The sequence below is a fragment of the Tremella mesenterica genome (assembly GCF_000271645.1).
Source record: "Tremella mesenterica DSM 1558 unplaced genomic scaffold TREMEscaffold_3, whole genome shotgun sequence".
Classification (NCBI taxonomy): Eukaryota; Fungi; Basidiomycota; class Tremellomycetes; order Tremellales; family Tremellaceae; genus Tremella; species Tremella mesenterica.
In genome coordinates, this window is record NW_006711227.1 from 93,530 (window position 1) to 117,189 (window position 23,660).

Genomic DNA, 23,660 nt, shown 5'->3' on the forward strand with positions numbered 1-23,660 from the left:
TGCGCGCGCAACGTTTCAGCGTTAACTTGACACTTGTGTTGTCTGGGTTCTCAATCAGTTTGTCCTAGTTGTAGCTCTCGACATCCGTGTGAAAAAGGCTGTCGAGTACCTCACAGAAGATGAGTAGTGCGAATCAAGCGACCGTGATCCATTATTCGAGCATACCGGTTGTAACTCGTTGTCACTATTAAGTTGTGTGTACTCTGGAAGACATTATCCAAGTCCAAGTAGGATCTTGATTCACTGAAGCTTGTACTCAGATGTGGAACGTTCACGGCTCTTTCCAAATGGGAGAAGCCGGTAACAGGATTACTGAGTATCTGTCACATATATCACGTCATCCTAGCCGTGGCAGGATTAGGGGAAGGCAGGAAGGGGCTGCAGTGCACTAAATTCCCTGTCTATGTGAATCTCCTGCAACAATTCTCTGAAATTGACGGTCAACAAGGCCAAGGCCACAGTATTGTCACGACCGTCGAACAACTATTTCTTAATAGACCGACGGTCGACGAACCTCGGCTAACTTCACGCTCTGAGTCGATGTCTCACCCAACCAGGAGGGCGCAGACGTCGAAAGGGGTGTAACTACGGCGTACTTCGGCGTAGTTACTCTAACTAGGGTTTTGTTCTACTGATGACGATGTATCTTGATTTATAGCTATCTCTATCTGTCTTTCACTACTGACAACAATCAAGGATCGCTGAAGAACTTCAGCGATCTTCTCAGCTAATATTATCTACTCCTCCTAGACGTTCATCCAACCCTCTCGCGCTTTGACGTACTTCAACGCACTTCGTCCAACTTCCCCGAGCCCTCGGCCATCCTCTTCCCCCTTCGACTAACTCCGCCTAACATCGCCGCACTTCTGCTCCCATTGTCCCTACTTAGCCTAACTCCGCCTAACATCGCCGCACTTCTGCTCCCATTGTCCCTACTTAGCCTAACCCCGCCTAACATCGCCGCACTTCTGCTCCCATTGTCCCTACTTAGCCTAACCCCGTCTAACTTCGCCGTACTTCTGCTCCCATTGTCCCTACTTAGCCTAACTCCGTCTAACTTCGCCGTACTTGGTGTCAGAAGTCCTGAGTTACGTGTAGAGTAAAGAGGTTAAGGCGTGATGGGGTTTTGATGGCCAAAGGAGGGTCATTGTTGGTGGAGTAATCGAGGTGTCACGACGTAGTTCGTGACAGTCGCCCCCTTCTTTAGCCGCGAACGTCCTCGTGAGCGATTACACCTCTGTCGTGGCAAGAGAACTTAGCAGCGTAGTACCCCATTCTCTCCCTCCCCATGACCATCCTCCACTCTTCTGCTCTTTGCGCCGCACTTCGTAGTTGGGCCTCCTTTCACTCCAGAACCCGACAATGAGACTCCCCTAACTTCGTCGAGGTTTGCCGTAAGAAGCCCTGTGTCTTTTGTAGGTGAGACACGCTTCCTGAATGGCAGCCGAACAACACCGTTGTTTGTCGAAGTAACCCTCGCTTATATTGAGATGAGACACTATAGCGTGGGAATTTTGATCGTCCCTGCGATGCCTTTTGTTGATGAAACGCGAAGTTTGCTGCATGTTGACGACGAGGGGTTAGGTTTGATTATACTAAATACTGAGCAGTTCGTCGAGCTTCTCTCTTTTTCCCATCTGCTTTCAAAACTTTCTATCTCTCTTACCTAGAAAACAGATTTGTTACCTTGAATCATCGCCTCGAGTTTTATTCTCATTTAAATATCTTAACGTCATGGCCCCTTCTACTCCTACACCCAGCCCTTTCACCGCCATGAGGAACTTTGGTGGTATGGTGTCATCTGCTCGTGAGTTTTCATCGATACTCACCCTTCCTCGCCGAACTTGGCTGATGTTCAGTTTCTTTCGGCGACAGATCTCGCCAAGTCTCCTCCCTCGGCCTCGGCACTCTCTCTCTGGGGGAGCCGTCTGGCGCTGCCCCGCCCCCTCGCTCCGCCTCTCCCTCCGCTGGTTCTCCCGTCCCCGTAACGGGTTCTCCTGGAGGGCCTCCTCCTGCCGCCACTCCTCGCCGTAGGACGCCCGCCTTTCGTCCTGGTGAGTCTCCGTCCTCCTCCGACCAGGACTCGCTCAGTGGGGGCTCGGAGTCGGGTGATCGACCCGACACCGAAGAAAGTGAGGATGATGGTGATGGGGAGGGTAGGATCGATAGTGAGGGTGAAAGCAAGTTAGAAGAATACCCGGATGATGATGTGGAGGTGATTAGTGTAGAGGACAACAACGTAGATAGTCCTGAGCGTGAGTTCTTCGTCCAACCCCTCACACCTTCGCCGAACTTGGCCTTGTTTATCTGTTCTTTAGCTCTCCAAGACATTGCTAACTCGCAGCCGGTCCTGCCCCTCCCCCTGCTCAAATTGTGGGCCAGAAACGACGCCGTTCCCTCTCTTCTTCTTCTTCTTCCTCTTCTTCTTCTTCCTCTTCTTCTTCTTCCTCTTCTTCTTCCTCTTCCGGGGTTCTCCCCCCCCCCAACGCCATCGCCGCTGCCGCCGCTGCTGCCGCCGCCCCCGTCGCTGCTCCCCCCCCTTCTCCCAGAGGGGAGCCTTCGCCCAAACGGGTGAAGAGATCACTGCGGGAAGAAGAGTACTTGTGGGAGAAGATGAAGTCCGAGCCTGGTCGTTGGATCGCGGTTGGTGTTGACGAAGCGTGTGATCGTTGCCGGTGAGTCCACCTATTCGTTCTACGCCGAAGTTACTCCTGCTAATTAGTAGACGTGAGATTATCACGTATAATCGTCCAAACTGGCCCTGCCTCAAGGCAGTCAGGCCACACAACAAGGCCCTCCGTTGTGCTTCATGCACGTCTGGCCCCTGCTCCTTCTGTCCCGTTTCCTCTGCCCGGGACATCCCGCCCCGTCCCTCCGACTCTTCGCCCTTCCCCCCTCCTCAGACTCCAGCGTCTGTCCCCCGTTCGCGGGTACCTCCTTCGTCTCTCCGGTCGGTTCGCCGTACTTCGCCGGACCTCCGCCCGTCGCCTCCGTCGCCGTCGCCCTTCGCTCCTGTGGCCGGCCCATCACGTCTCCCGGCTGTTCCTCCTTCGTCTTCTTGCCGTCCTTCGGCCTCTGCTCCTTCGGCCTCCCGTCCTTCGGCCTCTCGTCCTTCGGCGCCACGTCCGTCCTCTCCAGTGGTAGCTTCTCCTCCGGCTCACAGCACCCGAAGTCGGCGTCCTTCTGTTCCTCCGGCCGCTTCGGCGGCCCCTCCCGTCACCCCTCCCTCTGCTTCCCAGAAGACACCGAAGTCTTCTTTAAAGAAATCAAAAGGGAAATCTAAAGAGAAGGAGGTTGCCTTCAATGATGGTGATGTGGAAGGTGAAGATACTCAGCGTGCTGGTCCCTCTGCTCCCCGGTTGTCCCTCGTCCACCCTCGTATCTCCCTGGACGTCCGTATTCCTGAGGACGAAAAGGAATTCGCCACTTATCGTTCTCTCGTCCTCGGTCTCACTACTCAGCTTGAGGCCGCCCGAAATGATACATCTCTCCTGCTTGACTTCTCTTCTCGTCAAGCTAACGCTTTAAACAATCTTACTGCGGCGTTAGTAGATGTAGTCAACACTGGGGCTCTGGACGACGAAGCAAGGACAAGGTTAGCGGACGTCTCTCGCCGAAGCCTTACTGAGATAGCCGATGTTCGCCGAAGACTGTTCGACACCCCCTTCCTAGTCACTCCTATGGCGTATGAGCCACCACCGTCCCTTGACTGGTTAGGTCGCCGTAGTAGTTCTCGTGTCCCAGCTTCCGCCCAGACTGCTCTCGACCTCCTCGGTCTTCCCTTCGAGTGTCTACGGACCATACGTTCTCTGTGGAGGACCCCGAGCATGCAAGCTGCTCGAGATGTCCAGGACTTCGGTGACTTCTTTGGGGCTATGAATCGGGCATGGAATGCTTCTCTCTCTACTGCGTTCCCGTCTGAGACTCTCGATCTACCTTCGGTCATCGGTAGCCTCCACACCAATCCCGCGGGACCGAGTAGATCGAAGGAGAAAGGAAAAGGAAAAGGTAAGGGTAAGAGTAAGGACAAGTGAGCGGTACGTAGCTGTAATCCTATGTTGTATGCAGTACGTTCTATCTCCTAGCCCTTCGCAGTCGCCCTTCCTTCGGCTTAGTAGGGTGAAGTTCGTGGAACTTCGCCAATATGTCATCAGCTCCATCGACGTTCTCCACTGGTTCCCATGATACTGAATCGTCTGTTCCTTCGTAACCTAACCACTCCACCAAGTACTCTAACTTTCCTGACCTCTTATTTACTCTAGAGTCCACAATATCCTTTACCTCCCAAGACTCCCCCACCTTGTCTACTTCTACTGGCCCAGGTGGCTCAGCTTGCTGACCAGGAAATATTGGAGGGTGATAAGGACGGAGCAAGGAGACATGGAATACATCATGGATACCTGCCATCGTTCCTGGTAATTCCAATTTACAAGCATGAGAACCTACCTGCCGTACTACCTTGTACGGCCCACTTTGCTTAACATCTAACTTCTTCATTGGTCTCTTCGTCTTAATATTCTCTAACGACAGCATCACTAGGTCTCCTTCCGCGAAGTTCGGCGTAGTCCGGTGTTTCCTATTGTATCCTTCGGCGTACTTCTCATTAGCTTTCTCAATTCCTTCGATACAATCTTTGTGTATTTCAGTCAAGTCTTTTACCACCCCCGTAGCAGCGGGCACTTCGACCTCGCTAGCCTTTATCTCTTCAGCCCAACGAGGGTGATATCCATAGTTCGCATAGAATGGGGTTTTGTTTATCGCAGAGTGCTGGGTGTTGTTGTAAGCAAAGCTAGCTCGAGCGAGTAGCTTTGACCAGTCGTTCTGCTGATAGGAGGTGAAGATTCGAAGATACAGTTCCAAAGACTGGTTGGTTCGTTCGGTCTGTCCGTCAGTCTGTGGATGATATGCAGTAGAGAGATGTAGTCTTATTCCGAGACTATCGGTCAAATTCTTCCAGAACTTGGAGGTAAACTTCGATCCCCTGTCCGATACTATATTCTCTGGCAACCCATGCTGGGCCACCACATAGTCCAATATCAACTCTGATAGGCCGGCTGCGGTTAACTTCGTCGTAGTCGGGATAAAAATGGCCCATTTGGTCAACCGATCCACCACTACCAGGATGGAATTATATCCATGGGAATTTGGCAGCTCCTCGATAAAATCCATCGAGATGCTAGACCAAGGTTTCGTAGCTACCTCCAGTGGTTTAAGCTCCCCATGAGGTTTCTGCCTGTTAGTCTTCGCTCTCTGACATACCGCGCATCCAGCAACATAATCTTCGACATCCTTCCTTACTCCAATCCAGACATAATCCCTCAGGACTAGTTCAAGGGTCTTCGCCGAACCTGGATGACCGGCCAAGGCTGAGTCATGTCGCATCTTCATGATCTTCAGCCTAGCATCGGCGTAGTTCGGCACATAAATGCGATCGTCGAATGTGAGGAAACCTCTTGAGTTCCACCCCCCACGAAGGATTAGAGGAGACCGCGAACTACGGCGTAGTTCAGTGATTGATCCTGGTTCCTGCACGTTATCGTTACACGTAGGATGAGAACACTCAGCGCAAACGACCCCTAATAATTCTTCTCTGACCCCTTCTATGTCTTCGTCCTCCTGAACTCCAAGTACTAGATCCATAGGGTCCACAAGATCATTTTCCTTTACCTCCCTTGTCCCTTGCAATGCTCGAAGGAGGTGACGCAACTCCGACGTGGTGGCGTCAACTTCGTCGAACTTCGGCAGACCTTGGATAAGGTTGCTCTCTTGTACCATGGTACTTCCTTTCCCGGAATGATAGTCCGCCCGTCTAGATAATCCATCTGGAAGACTTGCCTGGGTTCCTGGCCGATAAACCATTTTAAACCTGAAGTTAGCTAGCTCCTCTACCCACCTACCTTGCCGAGGACTGAGTTGTTTCGGTTCCATCCAGTAGGTAAGGTTTAGATGGTCGGTAAGTACTGTGGTTTCTACCTGCAATAATAAGTGTCTCCTTCTTCTGAAACCCTCCACTACAGCGAGGAACTCCTTTTCTCCTACCGTATAATTCAGTTGAGCTGTGTTGAAAGCACCAGACTCAATAGCTACCGGGTGTTCTTGACCAGCCGTGTTGATCTGCGAAATTATGAACCCCCAGCCGAAGAACGACGCATCTGTCTGTAATATCGTCTTCAATGTAGGGTCAAAATGGGCTAACACCGGCGCAGTACACATCCTAGCCTTCAACTCTTTGAAGGCTGACTCCTGTTCGACTCCCCATACAAATGGTACCTCCTTCCTTGTCAAGTCATTGATAGGTCTAGCAATCTTCGAGAAGTTGGGGACAAAGCGCCTGTAGTAGCTTACAACTCCAATGAATCCCCTTGACTCTCGTAGATTCTTAGGACGTGGGAAGGAAGTGATGGCATCAATGTATTCTGGGTTCACCGATACACCTTTAGAGGATACCACGAAACCCAGAAACACCACCGAATCTCTTTCGAACTCGCACTTACTAGCTTTCACGTACAGGCTCGCCTTCCGCAGTACCTCAAAGACCTTCGCCGTAGTTCCTCGTAATTCCTCCAACGTATTCCCATAAATGAGGATATCGTCAATGTAGACCACGACTCCATTCCCTAGTAGCTCTCTAAACACCTCATTTAGGAAGTGTTGGAAGACCGCGGGGGCGTTTCGCAGCCCATCACGAACAACCAGAGATTCAAACATACCATACTGTGTCCTGAACGCCGTCAGGTGTTCATGTCCCTCTGTCACCCTCAACAATTGGTATGCTCCAATTAGATCTAGTTTGCTGAAATACCTTGCTTTTCCAAGTTCCTCAGTAATTTGACCTATTAGAGGGAGAGGGTAGGCATCTGGTATGGTCGCTTCGTTCAGTTTTCGATAGTCGATGACCATTCGCCATTGTCCTTCGGCTTTCTTCGGTATCATAAACATTGGTGAGCCGTATGGCGAGGTACTTGCCCGAATTCGGCCAGCGGCGATTTCGCGATCTAGTATGTCTCTCAGCGCGCGTCTCTGATCTTCTCCTTGAGCATAGAGGGAGGCGACCTTAAGGTTCGCCCCCTCCTTAAGCTCAAACTTCAAATCGTAGGACCTTGAAGGGGGAAGGGTCTCTCCTCCCTTCTTCGGATTAAAAACGTCAATGTACTGGTGGTATTGTTCAGGAACTACCTGGAACAACTCGTCTTGTTCCTCCGGGCTCAGCTCTTCAAGCTCATCTTCGCCGCGGAGGTCTATCGCGTCCGTCGGAGTCGGCAGCCCTATGGCCGCTAACTTCGCCGCACTTGGTGGGGTTGGGATGGGAAATTTCACCGAGTTGTCTCTTCCATCAAGGACAACCCCTTCCTTCCTCATCCAATCCCACCCTATCACAACATCTGCGTCGCAGAGCGTTGTTACATCGAGACAAACAGATCGCACTTCGGCGTCCTTCGTCAAACTAAATCCGACTTCGACAAACTCGGTGATGGGTCCAGCGACACTCACCGAGCCGTCGAACATGTGAACGGGTACGCTCACCTGATATCGTCTCTTTTCTACACCTATCTTCGCTGCCGCCCTAGGGCTTATATATGAACAAGTAGCTCCAGTGTCCCAGAGCGTAGTTAGCTTTATTCCATTAATGAAAATGTCCGATTTAGGTTGATCTCTGGAAACGGAAGGGATGAGGAGATGATTATCGACATTGCATGAACAAGGGGTACTGAGTGGTGTATTTTTGTATTCACAATCCTCTGGCTCCATCAGCTGTGTTTCTTTTATGGGTTTGGGAATGGTGGCCGAGAGAATATGGCGGACCCGCCGAGCCTCGCCTACTGCGACAGGTCCTCTTCTTTTCCCTGGTCCTCTTCCAAATCTACTTCTCCTCCAACCGCATTCAAGTTCCTCCTCTGTCCGAGAGGTACTGCGTTCCCTCCCGATCCTCCACCACGTTCTCCGAACTTCCCCCCCCATGGAGGCAACAGTCCAACCTTAACCTTAGCCTCCCTTACAGGGCATTCCTTCAGCCAATGTCCTGCTTCACCACACTCGGTACACTTCCCCTCCTTCCTCCTTGTCTCCCTCAGATCGGAGCTCGGCCTAGGCCATCTTCGGCGAACTTCGTCGATGTTTGGCGGTGTACTCTTTACCACCGTCGACATCATAGCCGCCTGGACACCACCCTGCGCCGAAGGTTGCCCCTTTTCCCATTTCTTCTCTTCTTTCTTCTCCGTCCTCTGACTTTCCACCACTGTCGTTGTCCTTATCCCTCCTTCCCTTTTCCTCTCTGCCTCCTTCTCCACTTGTCTCCTCCACAGGCGGTTGTCCAAGGGAATCACAAACTCCAATAGCTCTTTCACAGTCCCAAACGATCTACCGTGTCTTGCAATTTCATCTAGAAGGTGCGATTTTAGTCCTTTCTTGGCTCGGTCAACTAGGTTTCCATCATCAGACCACTTAAGAATCGCAACATGTCGCTGGAAGGCGGAGAAGTAGTCCGAAGCAGACCCGGTTTGCTTGAGGTCGTTAAGTTGTCGGGCCGCAGTTCCTTCTTCGTCTGGATCACCAAAGTTAGTCTTGAGGTACTTAATGAACTGATCGTGTGTCGTGAGGTACTCAGGAAGAGGTCTTTTGGATAGATCGGGCTGCACTGCAAGAAGAGGTGTTTCGCGTAGATGAGAGATCATGAAAAAGACTCTCTTAGTGTCGTCGGGGAAAAGATGAGAGTTCAATTCGAAATGTACGTCGCACTCAGACAGAAAGGCGGTTAACTTGTTCCGATCTCCTCTCCAGAGGTCTGGGTTAGGTAGCTTTATCCCCTTCCGTTGTTCGCCCACTACGCTTGGGGTCGCCGAAGTTTGCCGTCCCATGGCGTACCTCACTCCTTCTGATATCCCTTCTGCAATCCCGCCCACTGTATGTTACGGGGTAACAACGAATCGAGGGAACTCTATCGAGTTCGACGGATTAGGACAGAGGAAAGCGGGAGTTGGAGGCAGTGCTGCAGTAGGTAGGGACGGGTTTTCCCCTTTCGAGATTTTCCCCACTGGGTTTGCTCAAAGCGGTTTTTCACCTGTCCGAGTATGTACATGGACGCTTGCAGTAGGACTGAGAAGAGGAGACGGATACCTGTAGACAGTATATAGTACAATCAGCAAAGTACCAACTTTGCTGATTCTTCAATATCATTCTTTGGCTACAACGATTGCAGAGGAGACACGATCCATTAGCACCAGAGCCCCTAGACTTCCACGAGACCTCCATCGAGTTCGACCCAACCTGCGACCTAGTCGTCGTGTTTCCAGTACCGTTACAAGTTGAAGAATCAGCCTTACGCACCTTGGGTCGAATCGGAGAGTACTGTATGCTCACCAGAGGGAAAGCGCGGAAAATGATACCAGAAAAAGAGGAGTTGGAACAAGGGCTGGTCCCAGAGGAAGAAATACCAACAAGTTCTTCGAGAAGTACCATTTCACATGATCTCACTTCTACTACCACTACCCCAGATCCGCTAAATGAATTATCGCAGCAGTTGTCACAATTGTTAGCCATTATGACGATGCAACAAAAGGAACAAAATACATTAAGGGAAGAACTGGCTACGATGAAAGCTGACCGACAGAACCAACAGATACTCACATCGAAAGGGGCAAGTTTGATCGAAGTCGAAGAAAACAAGCCGTGTTTGGAGCCAAAACTTACCAACAACGAACGAACAGGAAGAACCAGGTGTGCGGATCCACCTACCTTCAGTGGAGAACGAGGAGAATTGGACAACTTCCTTGCAGCATGTCACATGAACTTCGAATTCAAAGGGGCAGAGTACGCCACCGATCGCAGAAAGATCCTGTTCATGTACGGGTATCTTCGAGGCACCCCTCAAATGCTTATAACCCCGGCCATAACCAATCCAAGTATATGGAATTCGACCGAATGGCTAGAGAGCTACGACAAATTCATTCAGCATTTACGAACTCAATTTGGAGATAGTAACATGGCAGGTACGGCTATGAGGAAATTGCAAGAGTTAAGACAGACTGATACGGCCGCCGAGTATTTTGCCAACTTCGAACTTTGGTCCACACACCTTGGAAAGGTACCAGATGCAATGAAAATCGCCTCAGCCATACAGGGCCTGAAGGAAGAGCTACTGAAGGTGGTAGTGGTAAATAACACCGACCCTCGAACCAAATCGGACTGGATCTATTTCAAACAGCATGTGATAGGGACTGAGGAGAACCAACGGATGGCTGAAACGATGATTGCAGCGAATCGATGGGCTGCTAGACGCAAACATGAGACGACCTGGCTTCCCCCTCGATCGAATTCGATGCGATTGGATACTAGTTTGCCCAACCCGGTAGAACGCTACTCACAATCGACTGGTAGAGGACCCTTGCCCGGTGGAAAACCAGGGATGATGAATTATGGTCTACCAAATGACCCTCCGGTCACTTGGACAGAGGACGGAGGACGTCTCAGCGAGAACGAAATGACTTGGAGGAGGGAGAACCGACGTTGTCTCAAATGTAGAAGTCCAGAACATTACGCCAACAACTGTCCAAATGGAGGAAATACGAGAAACAACATTAGGGGATCCCCAAACCCGCATAGCTCACCGATTCCTAGTGGATCGAACTCGATCCCAACTGGGTCCAAAGGGCCATTAGTTCGAGGAATGGCGGTGACCTTTGAAGAAGAGGGAAACGACTACCTGGCCTAAGTGATGCGACCACTTGCGGCCAGGATCTGCCCGGATCGCAGAGAATTCAAATACCAATAGATCTCAGTAATGACTCGGCCATAATATATATAAAAATACAAACAAAGAAAGATACCCTACAGATTGGAATGTTAATCGATACCGGGGCTACAGGAAGGTATGTGCAGCCGGCCTGTCCATTATACCATCTATTCCCAAAGAAACAATATCAGGTACCACGAAAAATTAGGTTCCTGGATGGAACTACCGCGACCTTAGTGACCGAATATGTAGAAGCAGAATTAGATCTAGGAAAAGGACTCAGGATTGCAACTCGACTGGATGTTATGGCATACGAAGGACCAGAAGTACTAGTAGGACTAGATTTCTTGAGACAGTTTAGGGCAAGGATCGATTGTGGAAAGGGACTGATCGAATTCGACGGAATTGGACAAGATACTGGTTGGAAATACCCAAGATTAGAAGAAGGATTAATAAGAGGAGCAACACTGGAGAAAGGGGAGGACGAAATGAGTGAGGAGGAACTGCGACAAATCATACCGACACAATGGCACCAATACCTCGAATTATTCAAGGTAGAAAGAGCAAGAAGACTACCACCAAGAAGAGAATGTGACCACGAAATCGAATTAGTAGCAGGGGCTGAACTAAAACCAGGACCAATTTACCAACTGGACGAGCATGGGGATGCTTTCCTGAAGCAGTGGATCAATGATGGACTGACTAGTGGACATCTGCGAAGAAGTAAATCGCCCTATGGGTCCCCAGTATTCCTGGTCCCCAAGAAAGGAGTCATTCCCTATCGAGTAGTTACAGATTACCGGGCACTTAACAAGGTAACCATCAAGGATTCATACCCAATGCCACTCATCTCGACACTACTCGATCGACTTCAATTAGGAAGGATCTTCACTAAACTCGATTTGAAAGGGGCTTACCAGTTAGTCAGAATAAAGGAAGGAGATGAACATAAAGCTGCCTTACGAACAAGATACGGCAGTTTCGAGAGCACAGTCCTAAGGGATGGGTTGTGTAATGCACCAGCCACCTTTCAGAACTTTCTACAAGACATGTTTCACGATCTACTTGACGAAGGGGTAGTAGTTTATATCGACGACATCACGGTATACTCCGACACGATCGAAAACCATCAGATCATTGTCCAAAAGGTGTTAGATCGGCTACTTGAAAACGATTTGGTCGTCAGTCCGAGGAAATGCGAATGGAGTTCAAATGAAGTGAAGTTCCTGGGGTACGTAATAGGACACGAACGGATCGAAATGGATCAAGAAAAGGTGAAAGCTATTCTAGAATGGGGAGAACCCATGACAGTCCGGGATACTCAAGTGTTCTTGGGTTTTGCGAATTTCTATCGGAGGTTTATCAAGGGGTTTTCGCATATTGTGGGACCTCTCACACGATTGACTAGGAAGGATCAAGCTTGGAACTGGACACAAGAATGCCAAAAGGCTTTTGACGATCTAAAGAAAACATTCACCACAGCACCAGTACTTCGACATTTTGATAGAACCCGACCGACTTGGATTGAAACCGATGGATCCGATTGCGCGATAGGTGCGATAGCGTCTCAGAGATTTCCTCACCCATCAATAAAAGGAACCACCGAACTTCACCCAGTAGCGTACTGGTCTCGAGCAATGACGCCCTGTGAGCTAAACTACACGGTGGGAGAGAAAGAATTATTAGCCATCGTGGATTGCTTGGTCGCCTGGAGACCCTACTTGGCTAACAGTAGTGATGTTATAAAGGTCATTACCGATCACAAGAACCTAGAATACTTCCAAAGCAAACGACAACTAAATCGAAGGCAGATGAGATGGTTGGAAATATTGGGAGACTTCAACATAGAGATCACTTATCGACCAGGGAGCAAAAATGGGGGAGCAGATGCTCTGACGAGACGAGGAGATTATCATCCGGGAAGAGGGAGTAGCAAGGACCCGAATCTTAACAAAGGCAACTGGCTACAATTGCTACCGACACACGAACAAATTGGATCGAATTCAATGGACTCAGAACACAAAGGACCAAGACACATAGTAAGAGGAGCAATCCGGGAAGACTCATTATTCGGACTCATCAAGAACGGACTGAAAGACTCAGAAGACATAGCAAACATACGACAACTAGGACTACAGATGACACAGACACATAGCACACAGAGCACACAGAGCACCCAGAACACACAGGACACACAGAAGACACAGGCTAGCAGCGAGACACCAATAGTATCATGGACACAGAGCGGATTACTCTTATACAAAAACAGAGTAGTCATACCAGAGGGACAGGCAAGATTAGAAGTAATGAAAGCAAGACACGATTCGATGCTAGTGGGTCATCCAGGAAGAGACAAAACTATCACCATGGTCAAAGAGGACTATTACTGGCCACATTTGGACGAGTATATTGCAAAATACGTAAAAGGATGCGAGATCTGTAACCGACACAAGACTCATCGACACCAGCCGTATGGACATCTGGTCTCTTTACCAGTACCCACACTGCCCTGGACAGATATCTCTATGGATATGGTGGGACCCCTACCAAAATCGACCGAGTTCGACGCGATACTGGTGATAGTCGATCGACTAACCAAGATGGCTAGATTTATTCCATGTACAACTGGACTAACAGCGAACAAAGTGGCCGACATCTACATCAAGGAGATCTTTTCAAAACATGGAGTACCTCGAACAATTGTGTCAGATAGGGGAACTCAGTTTACGGCGGAAATTTGGAAGGAAATATGTCAGTTCTTGGGAATAAAGAACTTATACTCGACTGCGTATCACCCTCAAACAGATGGACAAACTGAGCGAGTAAATCAACAGATGGAAATCCTGCTCGGAATGTATGTAAACTACAACATGGACAATTGGGATCAACTTCTACCAATTGCTGAGTTCGCTTATAACTGTTCGCCACATAGTAGCCACGGTCTGTGTCCCTTTGAAGCCTGTTACGGCTATGTGCCACACTACGACATCCATTCGCACGATATTCGATCAAAGTCAAACAAGTTGGAGAGGAAATGGAGGGATATGGGAGAGTTACATGCGGCTGTTCAAGAACAGGTCAGGATGGCTAATGAGATTAGTGCCGAATACTACAACAGGAGACACAAGAGTGTACCAGAAGAATTCAGAGAGGGAGAACAGGTACTACTGAGTACGAAGTATCTTACGACGGAAAGACCCAGTCGAAAATTAGAAGCAAAATACGTTGGCCCCTTCAAGATCATAAGGAGAGTGGGGAAAAATGCTTTCGAATTAGATCTACCTCCATCAATGAGAGTGCACAATGTCTTCAATGTCACGTTGTTGGAACCATATCCTAGAGACATGATACCAGGTCGACAGATACAACCCCCACCACCTGTAGTAATAAACGGCCAGGAGGAATTCCATGTGGAAGCAATTGTGGACAGTAGAATTCGACGAGGAAAGGAGGAATTCAAGGTAAAATGGTTAGGATACACAGGGAATGCGGCCTATGACTGGGAACCACGAGAAAATGTAGAAGAGTTGGCCGTTTTTGGTGAATTTCTGGAAAAGAGGAAAAAAGATCCCAGAAGAAAGTGAGAATTCGATCAAAATCAACGGAATTTATTGGGAAATAAATACATACACAGGAAATATGGCTACGTATAGAGAGATATAAAATACACTAGAAGTTGGAGGTGGTAGAATTGGCTCGGGGACGACGGACCGAGGCGGGAATACGAATGACATTGCGGGGGAGAGGAGTATGGGGAGAAGAGGAGGGACCGGCGACTGGTTGAGAAGAAGTCAATCCGGTTGGATCAGCAGCAGAGGTGAGATGATCCAAGGTTTCAGAAGGAGAGGGAGGGGTGTAGTTGGAAGGAATGAGATGAAGAGATTTGTAGAGGCCCAGATGTACTGGGGGAAGAGGAAGAAGGAGAGAGGAAAAGAGGTGGATGTAAGCGGAGAGTTGGGTGAGAGAAGAGGATTGATCCTGGGAGGAAAGGGATCGATATCGGGCCGAGACAGCACAGAGTTCGTGCTCCAGGACGAAGGTAACCTTGGAAGTAACAGTCTGGGCTCCGACAGTAATACCCTTTACATCAACATCGACCAAGTTCGAAGGAAGAAGATAGATACCTCGCGAAATTTGGACTCGGGATTGTTGGTTTTCACCGAACACTTTGAAGTTCCCTTCGCGGAGCACTCTCCACAAACACCACCAACTAAGTTGCATCAATATCGAACAGGAAGAGTAGGAAGGCTCACGAGGACCGATACAACCTACACGAAAATCTTCTCCACCATCGAGACGACGCTGGCAATCGGAGCAAAGCTCACCCTCGAGACGGACAACAGCGCCATTCTTGTTACGAAGTCGCCAACCTTGGGCCAAGCGATCAAGCTAACAGTTAGAATTCGGTGGAATACGAAGGAGAAAAAGCTCACGGCGTTACCAAACCACTTGACAGTGGGCTTGATGGCCCCAGTCTCGCGAAAGCGATCGAGGGCTTCATCCTTCAGAGCGTGACGAACAGAGGAGAAAGAAAGGCGGGCCCAGAGGGTAGCTGACGAGTCAGAAACGCACAGAATTCTGTAGAAATCTCACCAATTTCCGAGTCTTTTCGAGCATCCAGAGCCTTAGCAAGTTCATCATTGACCGGAACCTTGCGAGGGGCGTGAAAAATGGTTTCGAGTTCATGGGGAACCTCGACAAGCCCCTCGGAATCAGAAGGTGGCACAGGGGACTTATTACCAGGAGAATTTTGATTTTCAACGATGGTACCGTGTTCGGACTCGACAGATTTCGCAGGAGATGGGTTCTCACCAGTGGTAGATGGCCCTGCCCCCGCTTCGAAGTTGATATATTGCTCGATGACCTCGTCATCGAGAAGAGACGATTGTTGGTCGCGAGAAGGGCCGGATTGATATCGATCCTTAATGGTGTCGAGAGCCCTTCGAGAAGCGTCAACCAATGGAGTTTGAGAGGGAACTGGCGCTTGGGAAGTAATTCTCATTCTTTTCGTTTGACGCATGAGAAGTTCGGGATCGACGTCGGGGAGAATGGCCACAGTAGAGGCCCGAGTTTGACGAGAAGAGATAGACGAGGACAACTAATCTCGTCAGCCAGTGATAAACAGGAGGAAGTGCATTGAATTCGAAGAGAATTGCTTACAGTACGCTTAGACATGCTCACAGACAGGTCAGAGTTGGAAGGATGCTCTAAGATATGAGTAAGATATGGATGGATAATGATAGATGAGTAAAAAGAATGACAAACAAGAGGTAAAGAGAGAATGAGGAGGAAAGAAGAGAAAAAAGACGGGGAGGTAACTTGGTCAGTAATTTCTCGATCACATTGGAGGTCCGTGCGGGTGACGCGTTTTCATGGCAACCATCACACTAGCGTGGGTATGATGTCAGGGCGCACCAAAGGTGTCTAAGAACAATCCAGTTACAGGGTTCAGGATCCTCGGCGAGGATCCTTGAGACAGGGGGGGAAACTTGTTACGGGGTAACAACGAATCGAGGGAACTCTATCGAGTTCGACGGATTAGGACAGAGGAAAGCGGGAGTTGGAGGCAGTGCTGCAGTAGGTAGGGACGGGTTTTCCCCTTTCGAGATTTTCCCCACTGGGTTTGCTCAAAGCGGTTTTTCACCTGTCCGAGTATGTACATGGACGCTTGCAGTAGGACTGAGAAGAGGAGACGGATACCTGTAGACAGTATATAGTACAATCAGCAAAGTACCAACTTTGCTGATTCTTCAATATCATTCTTTGGCTACAACGATTGCAGAGGAGACACGATCCATTAGCACCAGAGCCCCTAGACTTCCACGAGACCTCCATCGAGTTCGACCCAACCTGCGACCTAGTCGTCGTGTTTCCAGTACCGTTACAATTCCATCTAACAGTATTTGGCTTCATCAAGTATTGCATGCGTGGAGAGCATCAAAGGCGACCCTGCTCAAAGTTCCAACCGTTTGGGACATTGGTTCCGTAAATGTGCAATGCTTCTCGGTACTCTTGTGACCTTTCTGGATTGTAAGTCAACACTTGCGTCCACGGCTCCACCTCTTGCAGTCTTCTTTCCAGGAGTTGTGCGACATCTCTGGCCCATGAAGCACCATCTAGGAAAGCTGTTTGTTTACGACACGAATTTCCGCACAACTCAGTCAGCTCATCAACAGTCATGCTGTTTAATTTCCCGCAAATCTCCAACTGCTTTTGCTTGGCTGACTGGATCAATGGGCTTGTCTCACTCATTTCACCAGTCATCTCCTTTAGTAGTCCAGCAAGCTGCTTTCTGATAAATTCATCTCCAGCATGAACATCATAAGTCGAATCAAAATGGACGGTCAACCTCTGGGTATCCTTGGACCCTTGTGTATACTTGGACTCTGGTGCGTCCTTGAGTTGCACCTTCCACTGACTGCCATAAATGACCCAAGGGCCACCTTGTGGCTGAGTGGTACATCTTTGAATAATTGGCGGATTTACAACATAATCAATGTCAGGAAACTTTGCTCCCACTTGTTAACGCTTATAATTAGATGATAATACAGAGGGGAAAAAGAGCATGCATCAATTCTACATGTCTCTATACTTATCACATTCCACTCACACGCCTAATACCAGAGACGATCGAATAAAGTTCAGAGGATAAGTTGAACGGAGAAATATTTGACGGAAGGGGTAATTATCTAACGGCGGTTCGGCCGTCCTGGCCCGATTCTATCGGCTAACACCACTGGCGTCTCAGCTGTCGTGGTCTGCAGGTGCTCATAAGTAATAGGAGCAATGAAGTCACCCAGTAGAAGTGGGGCCGTTTCACTCGAGGCGGTCACGTTGGACGTAGAATGGGGAGCATCACAGTTCAACCCAAAGTCAGCTGAACTGCTTGAGTCTATTTCGCTGATGCTGATGTCTCTTGTGGCGTTGTCATTGTCATTGTCATTGACAGAAATGACGTCCCCAATGCTTTGGTCTTTCAGGTTGTCAGCTCTGTCTCCCTTGAGAGAGGGAAATTCCTCAATGTCTTCGTTGTAGCCTGTTAACAACATTGTGAGTATGTGGGTTGAAATTATTTGATGTCAAGAAACTAGAGGTCAGGAGTTTATAAGCTAAAATGTTGGCCACTTGAAAATATGCACCTTCAAGTCCTGTGAGAAGATGTGTATCTCTTTTGTCCTAGATCACTGCTTGGCAGAGATATACCAAGAAAGTGTGGGGAAAGTATGATGACATGGGGAAGGCATCATGGTCCGGGCGGTGTCCTCGTAGGTAGGACGGTGACGATATCGTTGAGAGAATGGGGAGCTCGCGATCATGACGTCGGTTCTTCCATTAGGTAGACGTCATGGGAAAGAAGAATTTGGTGTAGTGGTGAGAAATTTGTTCGGAGTTGGAATGTCCCCTTCAAAACGTCTCTCTGATACATCAGGCGACGTTCGATGTAAGGTCGCTCACCCGGAACTTGGTCACACCCGGTCATTGATCATTTCTTCCACAGATTGTATACACATCACAAGAACGCATGTCATGCATTCAATATGCTACCTACACACATAAAATGATGCAACTGACAGTACTTGGCCCCTGGCTACCCTCCAATACCTCTAATATGCCTCCTGCTTGTTCTATCACCAATGTTATCGTTTCCGGCGCATCCCCTTCCGTGTGATCCTCCTGTCACGAGACATACTGACCAGCATATGCACGATATAACAGTGCCCAACGGAACAGTGATGTTAACCACTGCGACGAAAAGGCCTATTAATCGGCGGTTAACCCTACCGCCGATCGCTGGTTAAATACCCTTCCCCGACTTTCGCTCGACTTGTCACACACTTTGTGACATTATTGTTGAATGGTGACCCGCCACACTGCGGTGTTATTAGGAGTTAGAGCGTGGGAAAGATGACTAAGGACTACGTATCCCCTGTATGATATATATCTAGATAGTTCTTCTAGATAGTTCTTGAAGATCTTATGAATCCATACTAGATCGTGAACTTCAACAGATTTGGAATCAGAAAATATCTGTACAACAGCCCTGCCTCAGCCTAGTTTGGCACGAAAGTCGTGGGTTCGAACCTCACACCCAGAGAAACGACAGGTCCAAGCCGTCGCGCTTAGGACAATATCTATTGAGGGGGGTGTTGAAGTGCAATAGGAAATTGTCCTAAGGGGCGCGCCTAACTTTTGCACAGTGGTTTCCAACAATTATGCACTCTCTTGGGCCCCCACTTTGGGGCCCCGACAAGGAGACCCCGCTTGGGCCCCCACACTTGGGAAGGGTACGATAGACTGAAAACTTACTCCGAGAGGGAGGTTTTCCAAGTAGGGCCTGGGTTACCCCCGGCGCCGTCCGGGGAGTCGAACCCAGGATCCTACCCGCAACCGCCGATTAATCTGTCACAAGACATACTGACCAGCATATGCACGATATAACAGTGCCCAACGGAACAGTGATGTTAACCACTGCGACGAAAAGGCCTATTAATCGGCGGTTAACCCTACCGCCGATCACTGGTTAAATACCCTTCCCCGACTTTCGCTCGACTTGTCACACGCTTTGTGACACCTCCCTTTCTTCCGTGTGATCCTCCCTTCCTTCGGTCCCTCCTTTGTTCTTCTGTTTCCCCTTTTCCCTCTGTTCTGCTGCCGCCTCAATCCCCCGGAGCCTCTCAAGTACCGTCCTACCTGTGAAATGATGTGTCCCAAGGTTCCCTACAATAGTGTCACAGCCGTCTAACAACCACTCTCTAACAGACCGACGGTCGACGAACCTCGGCTAACTTGACGCTTCAAAGTCGATGTCTCACCCAACCAGGAGGGTGCAGACGTCAAAAGGATTGTAACTACGACGTACTTCGATGTAGTTACTCTAACTACAGTGGGGTGCGGGAAAGGATCGAACAAAATCGTACCTTGATCGTGTCCATCAGTTTCATGTCGCGTACTTATGTTTACCTGTTTTGTCGCATGCAGGGATCATCTCATGTTCTCTACTTAATCTGGTCTTCTTCCTGAGTGTTCAATCATGCCTGGCAAATGTTTTTCAACCGTGACACGTGCAAGAATTGCTCAAAAAGCGTTGACTTCCACCTATCGGGAGGTAGCAGCTGAACATGGATGTTCTCTCAATACTGTGTCATGAATAGTGATAATGTCACGAACTACGTCGTAACATCCCTGACAACCACCATCACCAACCCTCCTTTCACCATCACCGACCTTCCTTTCACCACTACCAACCTCCACTCGAACCACTGAGACCAACTACGGCTAAGTTACGAGAACCAAGAGGGGATTTGTCACGATAACCCCGCCTAGCGGGGAACTACGGCGAAGTTAGGGGAAGGGAACCGAGGGAGAGCAGAACAGGGGAAGTTAGGCGAAGTTAGTCAAAGTGAGCGGAGTAGGATATCGGGGATATGGCGAGGTACGGCGAAGTTGAACAAAGAGGACTGAGCGTGAGGCAGTGCAGGAGTTGAGGGACATTCTACGAGAAGAGAGGAGTAGTATAGATAGTTTACAGATCGCTGAACTTCTTCAGCGATCCTTGATTGTTGTCAGTAGCGAGAGATATATTCAGTAGCTACAACCTTCGAGTTAAGGAGAGCTACCACCGAGCAGTTCAACGTACTACGGCGAAGTTAGCCGTAGTTCATCGACGATCATCTTATCATTCACCACTCGACGTATTACTACGGCGAAGTTAGCCGTAGTTCCTCGACGAGTACCCTGTCTTAGTGAGACATCGACGCCCCACTACGACGTAGTTAGCCGAGGTTTGTCGACCGTCGGTCAGTAGAGAAGAAGAAACGACGATTGTGACAGATAAGGAATTCTGACTCATGCTCAGAATAGTGATAAGGAAATATGACTCATGCTAGGAACTGTGATAAGGATTGAAGGAAAATATGAGTCATGGTATTTAGCAGTTCAGCAGTGAGGCATTTACGTGATTGGCTGAAGCCTGGAAGGTTCAGCAGTTTAGCAGTGAGGCATTTATGTGATTGGCTGGATTTAGTTTCCCGCGGTGCACTCACTTTGAGGCATTTATGTGATTGGCTAGAAAATCCCTCACACGCTTTTTATTTAGTACACCTACTTTAGTTTTGAAGGGTATAAAAGGAGCACATCTCCCCCCTCTTTCTTCAGCAATGTATCTTCATCTTGAAGTTGAACTTCATCTTTGAAAGTCACCTAGTTGGTTCTAACCCAACACCTCAGTACCCTCAGTACCTAAGGCAGTCATCAAGCTCTACGAGCCAGAGACTAAAACCCTTCAGTACCCAAGGCAGTACTTTGCAACCGCAGTCTACCCGCAGGCGTGACAGTATACATTGCTCAACACTCTTTAGTCCTTGCTCGTCATCACAACACCTCTCGACATCATTTGCCACCCACTTCTGGATTTTTCATAATCCCTCAAGGTCAACACTAGAACTTTTCACAGTTCTCTCAAGGTCAACAACAGGACTTCCCATAGTCCCTCAAGGTCACTCAAGGTCAACAAAACACCCTTTTTTGTCATCACAACACGCTTTGTCATCATTTGCCACCCAACTTGAAAGAATTTGCCACCCACCTCAGAATTCTCCCACGGTCACCCAAGGTCAACACTCAAGGTCAATTACACTTGTGCAAAAATATTTTGTCACCACCAGGATTCGAACTCAAGACTTTTCAATATCACTCAACACACTTGCTGTGATCATACCTAGGGTCAACATCATCACTCCTTTGGTCAACATCATCATACCACCCTTCGTCACCATCACTTAGGTGCTCAACACCATCAACATCTCAAACATTATAAAACTTTTTTGAAGTATTCCTTCAACAAATATAACTTGGTCTAAGCTATTTTTCTTGTTCCTTTTCAAACCCAACATAATAAAAACTCAAGAACATTATCAAAACTCCAAAAACATTACAAAACTTCAGAAATATCATACAAATTCAAGAATCTTTGTTGACTTACAGATTAAATCATCATGTCTGAAAACAACAACACCACCCACCTTACTGCAGAGCAAGCCTTCCAAGCTCAACAGGACATGATCCATCAGCTTCAGGCTCAAATCAATGCTCTTCAAACTTCAACAAACATCAGACCTGAGCATGTCAAGGAACCTAAAATCTCTCATCCACCGCCTTTTACTGGCCGTAAGGATCAGACTTTGGAGTTCTTGGCCAAGTGCAATATGGTCTTCACTGTTCAACCTCGTACCTACTCCACCGACATCACTTGTATAGCTTTTGCTACCAATCTGCTCAAGGATGAAGCCTATCGCTGGGTACTCCCTTACTTGGGCATGGATGAAGGAGACCAACCCTCATGGTTACAATGTCACGAACTACGTCGTGACACCTCGATTACTCCACCAACAATGACCCTCCTTTGACCATCAAAACCCCATCACGCCTTAACCTCTTTACTCTACACGTAACTCAGGACTTCTGAGACCAAGTACGGCAAAGTTAGACGGAGTTAGGCTAAGTAGGGACAATGGGAGCAGAAGTACGGCGAAGTTAGACGGAGTTAGGCTAGGTAGGGACAATGTGTCACGAACTACGTCGTGACACCTCGATTACTCCACCAACAATGACCCTCCTTTGACCATCAAAACCCCATCACGCCTTAACCTCTTTACTCTACATGTAACTCAGGACTTCTGAGACCAAGTAAGGCAAAGTTAGACGGAGTTAGGCTAAGTAGGGACAATGGGAGCAGAAGTACGGCGAAGTTAGACGGAGTTAGGCTAGGTAGGGACAATGGGAGCAGAAGTGCGGCGATGTTAGGCGGAGTTAGTCGAAGGAGGAAGAGGATGGCCGAGGACTCGGGGAAGTTGGACGAAGTACGTTGAAGTACGTCAAAGCGCGAGAGGGTTGGATGAACGTCTAGGAGGAGTAGATAATATTAGCTGAGAAGATCGCTGAAGTTCTTCAGCGATCCTTGATTGTTGTCAGTAGTGAAAGATAGATAGAGATAGCTATAAGCAAATCGAGATACATCACCATCAGTAGAACAAAACCCCAGTTAGAGTAACTACGCCGTAGTTACACTCCTTTCGACATCTGCGCCCTCCCGGTTGGGTGAGACATCGACTTAGAAGCGTCAAGTTAGCCGAGGTTCGTCGACCGTCAGCCTGTTAGAAGGTAGTTGTTCGACGGCCGTGACATACAAGTATGGAATGATTTTCAAATTGAATTCAAGAAATATTTTGGCGACTCAAACCTGGAAGAAACATCTCGATTTAAATTAAGGAACCTTCGTCAGACAGGCTCAGCTAGTGTCTATGCTACTGAGTTTCAGCGTCATGCTGCCTATGTCCATTGGAATGACGACACCAAGAAACAAAACTTCTTTGATGGACTCAAGGATGATGTTAAGGATCGACTTCTTGCCCCAAGCAAGTTTAAGGATTATGAGACTTTAGTCTCTTCAGCTATTGAATATGATGACCTACTTTATCAAAGGCGACGCTCCAACAACAATCCTCGTACACAATCAAACATCAACCAACGCTTTAACAACAACAATAATATTCCCCGTTTCAACACCTTCACCAACAACAACACACGGACCACCATTACCCCCAAGTACAACAACACTTTTACTCCTCGCACCACCTCAACCACAACCTTTACCCCAACTCCTATGGAAATTGATGCGACTCAATCACATCAAACCTATGGTCCTCTCACCCCAGCAGAGCGTGAACATCGAATGAAGAACAACCTCTGTAATTATTGTGGGAAACCAGGACACAAGGCTTTTGAATGTTGTGCTGCTCAACGTCGTCGTCAAATCAAGGCTCAAGTCAGTGCTACTACCACTGTAGACACCAAGGCAAAAAACTCTCAGCCCCAGGCTTAGGTGTGCCCCCACCTCTGGAGCTCTCTAAAGGGCACAACACGGTATCAAATC

The 23,660-nt window shown here is 48.5% G+C and overlaps 3 protein-coding genes across 3 annotated transcripts; 1 reads left to right on the forward strand and 2 right to left on the reverse strand.

The window, feature by feature from the left end:
* Positions 1–1,734: 1,734 nt before the first annotated feature.
* On the forward strand, positions 1,735–4,034 carry TREMEDRAFT_60843 (uncharacterized protein; the record flags this gene model as incomplete). The annotated part of the gene is made up of 4 exons (XM_007003351.1): positions 1,735–1,807; positions 1,860–2,255; positions 2,345–2,675; positions 2,726–4,034. 4 exons carry the CDS (start codon positions 1,735–1,737, stop codon positions 4,032–4,034), a joined length of 2,109 nt encoding a protein of 702 aa, XP_007003413.1.
* Positions 4,035–14,398: 10,364 nt separating this feature from the next.
* TREMEDRAFT_60847 (uncharacterized protein) lies at positions 14,399–15,904 on the reverse strand (the record flags this gene model as incomplete). The annotated part of the gene is made up of 5 exons (XM_007003352.1): positions 14,399–14,907; positions 15,055–15,118; positions 15,163–15,281; positions 15,302–15,827; positions 15,890–15,904. The coding sequence occupies 5 exons, from the start codon at positions 15,902–15,904 to the stop codon at positions 14,399–14,401; spliced, it is 1,233 nt and encodes a 410-aa protein (XP_007003414.1).
* A 762-nt stretch (positions 15,905–16,666) lies between these two features.
* Positions 16,667–17,778, reverse strand: TREMEDRAFT_60848 (uncharacterized protein; the record flags this gene model as incomplete). The annotated part of the gene is made up of 3 exons (XM_007003353.1): positions 16,667–17,192; positions 17,340–17,438; positions 17,462–17,778. 3 exons carry the CDS (start codon positions 17,776–17,778, stop codon positions 16,667–16,669), a joined length of 942 nt encoding a protein of 313 aa, XP_007003415.1.
* Between the last annotated feature and the right edge of the window lie 5,882 nt (positions 17,779–23,660).